This window comes from Carcharodon carcharias, chromosome 2 (genome assembly GCF_017639515.1).
Source record: "Carcharodon carcharias isolate sCarCar2 chromosome 2, sCarCar2.pri, whole genome shotgun sequence".
NCBI classification, from domain to species: domain Eukaryota; kingdom Metazoa; phylum Chordata; class Chondrichthyes; order Lamniformes; family Lamnidae; genus Carcharodon; species Carcharodon carcharias.
Window position 1 is genome coordinate 226745095 of NC_054468.1, and position 5909 is coordinate 226751003.

General features: G+C 44.0%; 1 protein-coding gene across 2 annotated transcripts; it reads left to right on the plus strand.

Annotated features, from left to right (window-relative positions):
* abracl (ABRA C-terminal like) lies at nucleotides 1–5295 on the plus strand. 2 transcript variants are annotated; one of them, XM_041209072.1, is made up of 3 exons: nucleotides 1–156; nucleotides 3657–3723; nucleotides 4891–5295. In XM_041209072.1, exons 2-3 carry the CDS (start codon nucleotides 3663–3665, stop codon nucleotides 5073–5075), a joined length of 246 nt encoding a protein of 81 aa, XP_041065006.1. In that variant the 5' UTR covers nucleotides 1–156; nucleotides 3657–3662; the 3' UTR covers nucleotides 5076–5295. The 2 variants fall into 2 exon arrangements, with proteins under 2 accessions (XP_041065006.1, XP_041065015.1); XM_041209081.1 differs by lacking the exon at nucleotides 1–156 and adding an exon at nucleotides 241–295.
* The last annotated feature ends 614 nt before the right edge of the window (nucleotides 5296–5909 follow it).

Below are 5909 nucleotides of genomic sequence, written 5' to 3' on the forward strand. Positions count from 1 at the left end.
TCCGCTGAAACTCTCAGAAAGAGCTTCCTGACGTCAGCTCAGGGAGCCGGTCTTTTTTCTGAACTTACTCGCCTTTAAACACTTCCTGTACTTGAGCAGTTGCTTATTAATCACTTGTGACAAACCAGCGAAAGCGGGAGGCAGAAGCAAACCGAAGTATGTAGATTTATCCATCTTGCTTTCACGATTTAGTGTGTTTCAGCGGGGTAGGTGGTTGTACCTGGGAGGAGGCTTAGAGAAATTCAATTGGATTCTGAGCGAAGAAGCCCCAGCAGCTGCTGCTATTAACTAATGGGTGGGTTCTTCCTTATTTTGCAGCAAGCGACCAGGTTTGGCTTTTCATTCCGACTCGAGTGGGAGTGTTTTGTTTTTTTTTTATTACACTGGACGGATGGATTCAGTGACCGAGGCTGTTTTCGGGTAATGCAGTTCAGAGGAGGTGTTTGGTTGTATAATGTGGAATACATGTCGGCTGGTGCTGTGTGCTGGGCGTTGGTAAAGCGGGGTTACTTCCGCGCTGGTTACTCATATGTCGCTCCAAGGGATGACTCGGACACAGCGATCTCTCCAAATGTTGCAGCGCCCCAGTTCCCGGGGGTCTCCGGGGAGCCGGGGGTGGTGGGGTGGGGGGGCTGCTCCAGTTACACGTTTCACTGCCTCACATTTTTGCTTTTCAGTCGGAGGTGTTTTCTGTATTGTACCACCTTCCTGTTCTAATTCTTCTCCTCCTTTCATTCTCGCCCCTACCCCACCCTGCGTCCCCCTCCCGTGGGTGTGGGTGGGTGGGTGTGTGTGTGTTTGGGGGAGGGGGACACTCCCCACCCCCACCCCTCGTGTGTGGGGAGGGTGGGGGTCCCTTTTCCCGCCCACCTCGTGGATCTGTGTGTTTGTGTGTATGGGGGCGGGGCCCTTTTCCCACCCCCCCCCCTTGTGGGTGTGTGTAGGGGGCCCCTTTTCCCACCCCCCCCCCTTGTGGGTGTGTGTAGGGGGCCCTTTTCCCACCCCCCCCCTTGTGGGTGTGTGTGTAGGGGGCCCTTTTCCCGCCCCTTCATGTGTGTGTGGGGGGGGCCCTTTTCCTGCCCCTCCCCCCCCTTGTGGGTGGGTGTGTGTGTGGGGGCCCTTTTCCCACCCCTTCGTGTGTGTGTGTGGGGGGGCCCTCCCCCGCCCGTGGGTGTGTGGGGCCCTTTTCCTGCCCCCCCCATTGGTGTGTGGTTGTGTCCCCTTTCCTGCTCGCTCCGTGTGTGTCCCTTTCCTGACTGCACCCTCCCCCTCCTCTTTCTCTATAGCATGTGCGCCAGTATCATGTGGGGAGTATTTGGTGCTGCACTTCATAACTAGAAAACTTGCCCTGAAGCACTGACTTGCTCCATTCCTTTAAATAATGCAGGCTTTGTTTGAACATGTTCTATTTTGTTTATGCAATTCCTTTTGCTAGTCTTGAGACCTCTCTGATGCACCCGTGTTATTGAATGCATGTGCCAGGTAAACTTCGGTTAGTGAGCGTCCCTTTCTTTAGGGTGTACGTTTCCATCCACCCGACTCCCCCATACTCCAGGCAAGTTGACTTGTCCTGAATTACAATCAATGTACTACTGAGTTACTCTGCATAAGCTGGGCAACGTCTGACCTTGGATCACTTGACAAACTCACTTGGTGCCCAAAGTGGGAATCTTTATTCAAAACTGACAATCTTCACTATCATGAACATCAATGTTTGTCAAGAATAAAATTCAACTCTTCCCCCCCCACCACCACCACCAAAAGAAACATTCTTCCATTATTGATTCTTGCCATGTTGCAGTCAGCCATGTTATACCTCACCTTAATGACAGTTCGTTGTGTGTGAATGGAAAGTTGAGAGTTCTGCATCAGCATGTGCTCATCCAGTAGTGGGATCACTGGATTGGACCCATTACCCCTCCCACTAACTCTACATTACCCGATGCTCAAACTTGGGACTAAGAAAGTTAGTGTCAGCAGAATGGATGGTAGAGAGGTGGGCAGTGCTTGGTTTAGCTTTATCCTATACTTGTCTGACATTCACTTGCACATATCCTGTAGGAAACAATTGGATAAACATAAGAGGCAAGTTGAGGAAACCCTGTTCATATTGCCCATTTTTCTCTTCCACCTTCACTGCATCCAATTATTATAGATCCCATTACTGTTCGAGCACAGCTGATTATAGACCAGACATCGGGTTTGGAACCTATGTTGTCTTTTGTGCATTGTCACAGCAAGAGGAGGATTTTCCAACTGTGCCAAAATAATCATTTAAAATAAAAACAGCCACAAGAACCTCTATATTCTCCAGCGTTATGCTCAAATGGATGGGGAACCTTCAATTGCATAGAATTGCATACAATTTTCATTCCTGAAACAGGCTATTTCGCTCAACAGTTCCATGCTTGTGTTTATGCTCCACTGACTTTGCATTCTGAGCTAAATGTCAATTATTTTTAGTGAAGATTTATTCCATGCTTAATTATTTAATACTGAAATTCACAGTCTGCTTCAAAGACTAAAGGTTCTAATTCTGCTCTGCTCAATGTAAAAGCTATCCACTTTATTGAATAGCTTAGTCTATTTCTTTCCTGGTTTATATTGCAGAATTACCAGTGTCCCGTGTAAGTTGCACAGAACCGTATCCTGAGGCAGGAAATTTCTATGAAACTGTTTACATGCTCCTGAACAGGCAGACAAGGGTGTTAGTTCAGTATTGCATGTGAAAGGCAGCATCTTTGAACATACCCTCAGGAGTGTCAGCCTAAATTAGGTGCTTTTCTTCAGTGGGGTGTGAATGCACAACCTTCTGATGCAGAGGTGAATGTGCTATCAGCTGAGTCAAGCTAACTTGGATCAGAATTATTTTATTTTCAGTTTGTTTGTATGTCTCTGTTGTCAGGGCTGCAGGGTGAGAGATTTTGAACATTGGCAGAAACAGAGAACTTTACACTCCATCTAAGCATTGTTATGCTTAAGGTGAAACCCTCGGGGAAAATAGACGCGGATTTCCATTTCACCTCAGTGAGCACCACATTAAATCCCGGCCCTATGATTCTCTATGGATGTGTCAGTGGATGTTTCCAGTGACTGTTGTTGACATGCTGGTGATGGGGGAGGAGACCCCTTTATTTTCCCCATGGACCAGTTTTTTGTTTTTTTTTTTCCCCTGCTAACATGATGCAAGGTAAAAATAGTGGCTCTCTTTCCCTCTCTCCGCCCAGACTTACAAATGTTTTGTTATTGTAATTCTCATCCTCAGTGACTTGAATGCTCCATTTGTACAAGCCTTTTAGAATCATACAGCACAGAAAGAAGTGATTTGCTTGTGCTGGCTCTTTTGAAAGAACAATCCAACTAGTCCAACTTCCCTGATCTTTCCTCATACCCTTCAAATTCTTATTTTTCAACCGTAAATCCAATTCATAGCAAATCACTGAGTTAAAAAAAGCTCCTCTTGCCAACAATGTTAAATCTCTGTCCTCTAGTAATCCTCTTGTCATTGGAAACGGTTTCTATCAAAACTCCTCTATCAAATTTCTCCATAACCTTCTCTGTCTAAGCCCCGCACAGATCTACAACCAATTCAGATGCATTGGCACAACACTCTTCACCAGTCTTCAACATATTAATGAGAGATTAATTCCATTTAGGTGAGAATGAATACTGAGCATGAGATCAATCTTCTGATTGAAGAAATTCGTCGCCTTGGATCTCCAGGTCAGTCAATTACAGAGCCTTCTAATTCCTGAGGAAGTTGAGTTTCTTATCTTCATTTTATGTCTGGGACCTGATAATGTGGTTTTTAGCCTAGGATAAGAACAAAAAGTGGTGAAAGTGCTCAGCAAATTGGTCAGTATCTGAAATAAATACATGGCAGGTGGGACCATCTTTGGTTTTTTTTTTAGGCTAAAACCTGGCATACGGATGGGGTAGGGATATCTAGAAGTATGCCAAAGGAAATGGGATTGAAGTAAGTTGTTTGAATGATGGGCTAGCATGAGCACAGTGGAGCAAATGAATTCCTCCTATACTGAAAGTAAAATGATGTAAGGCAGAAGATTAACACCAGCAGTACAGTAGAATTATGAAAACATAATGGTTTGAGAAAAGGAAAGCTTATTGAGACTCTTAGCTAAGAGTTATAGTAGAGCTTTCGAGGACCATGTGGAGATCTGATAGTAACTCAGCTTATATATATGCATGTGCAAGTACTGTGCTGTTCCCGCCAAACTTTAGGCACATTCGGTGGCCTTGATTTCTCCCTTTATACTCAGACATTAAGTGGAGCTGAAAACTGCATCTCACAGGACTCCGAGGAGAGAATTCTTTTAAATCTCAAAACCAGTAACAAAGCCACAACTTTATTTCATTGCTTTTGCCAGTAGGTTGCATTGAATATGAGATAGAAGGATGATCCATTTGAAGTGTTTTAAGCTAATTAAAGGAGTTGATAGGGTACTTAGAGAAAATAAGAGGACATAACCTTAGAATTAAAGCCTGGCTGTTCAGAGGTGACATCAGGAAACACTTCTTCACAAAGGGCAGTGGAAACCTGGAACACTCTTTTTTCCCCCAAAAAGTTGTTGAGGCTGGAGGGTCAATTGAAAATGTCGAAACTGAGTAGATTTATGTTAGGCAAGGGTATTATGGTAATGAGACCAAGACATGTGGATGGAGCCAAGGTACAGATAAGCTATGATCCAATTGAGTGGCAGAACAGAAGTGGCCGAATGGCCTAATTTTGAAGTTTCTGGTGGGGTCTGGATAGGATGGGTTCTGACTTGCTAAACAGTAGGCTGCAGAAAGCACTGTGGTATTGGGTGTAGATTGGAGCACATCGTGTGGACTGGCACTGACATTCTGCTATCTTTGTACTGTGTCCAGGTGCAGATGGTAAAATTAGAGTGAAGTTTGGAGTGCTGTTCACCGACGATAAATGTGCCAATCTTTTCGAGGCTCTGGTTGGGACTCTGAAAGCTGCGAAAAAGAAGAAGAAGGTTAGCTTCACTGAAGAGCTGCTCCTTCAAGGAGTTCACGACAATGTTGACATTGTCTTAGAAGTTGATTGAAGACGGTCTGAATACTCCAGATTGCAACAGCAGTATGAGCAACATCTTGAATCTCTGGGATAGGTTTAAAACAGTACTGACCTTGAGTGTGCCTTGGAACCACAAGGTGGACTTTTTTTTAAAGATGTAATTTATCATAATATTGAAATTTTGGATTTCTAATTTGTGTATTTGGGTTGTGTGAAATTGGAAACTACAGCAATAAAGTATCGTCAGTCAACCTGTTGGATGTGTTTTTTTAATTGATGTTTTTAGAAAAAATGATTTTTTTTCTTAATCTCTTTTGCAGCCTTGCATTGAAACATTATTTTAATTCATTGACATCAACAAAAGTTACAACACAAAAGTCCATTTGACCATCCAACCAGTGTCAGCCTTTACCCTGCATGTGAGCAAATATTCCTAATTACGTTTACTCTCCTTGTTTCCATATCCCTTTATACCCAGGCTCCTTCAGTCACATATCCAATCTAGTCTTTAAAGTTGATGTAGTGACTGAGGCAGAACCGCTCAGGTGAATTTCACAACTGAGTTCTTCTGCTCTCAATTTCTAATATTTCATTTGAACTTCAAGTCTTCCTTCTGCCAACTTTTAAGGGCTTAAGATGAGTTTTGTTTTACTGACCGAACTTGACCATAGGTTTTCTGCCTTTTGGTTTTGACCGGAAGAGGTTGGTGAGCAGTTGTATTGACTTCTTCCCCATTCAGTAATTCACCAGTGGGCCTATCATTAAAACTGGCTCCCTACCCCAACCCACACCCCACCTCAGCAGGAGGTGGATTTTCAGCAGAGCCTTCATGCTGGACTAAAATGAATAGGGATATCTCAATGAA

What these genes read in the sequence shown, in the direction of transcription:
- abracl (XM_041209072.1), top strand. Translation starts at nt 3,663, where the DNA reads ATGAATACTGAGCATGAGATCAATCTTCTGATTGAAGAAATTCGTCGC. An exon ending in TCGTCGCCTTGGATCTCCAG is followed by an intron (nt 3,724 to 4,890) that starts GTCAGTCAATTA and finishes TACTGTGTCCAG; the next exon opens with GTGCAGATGGTAAAATTAGA.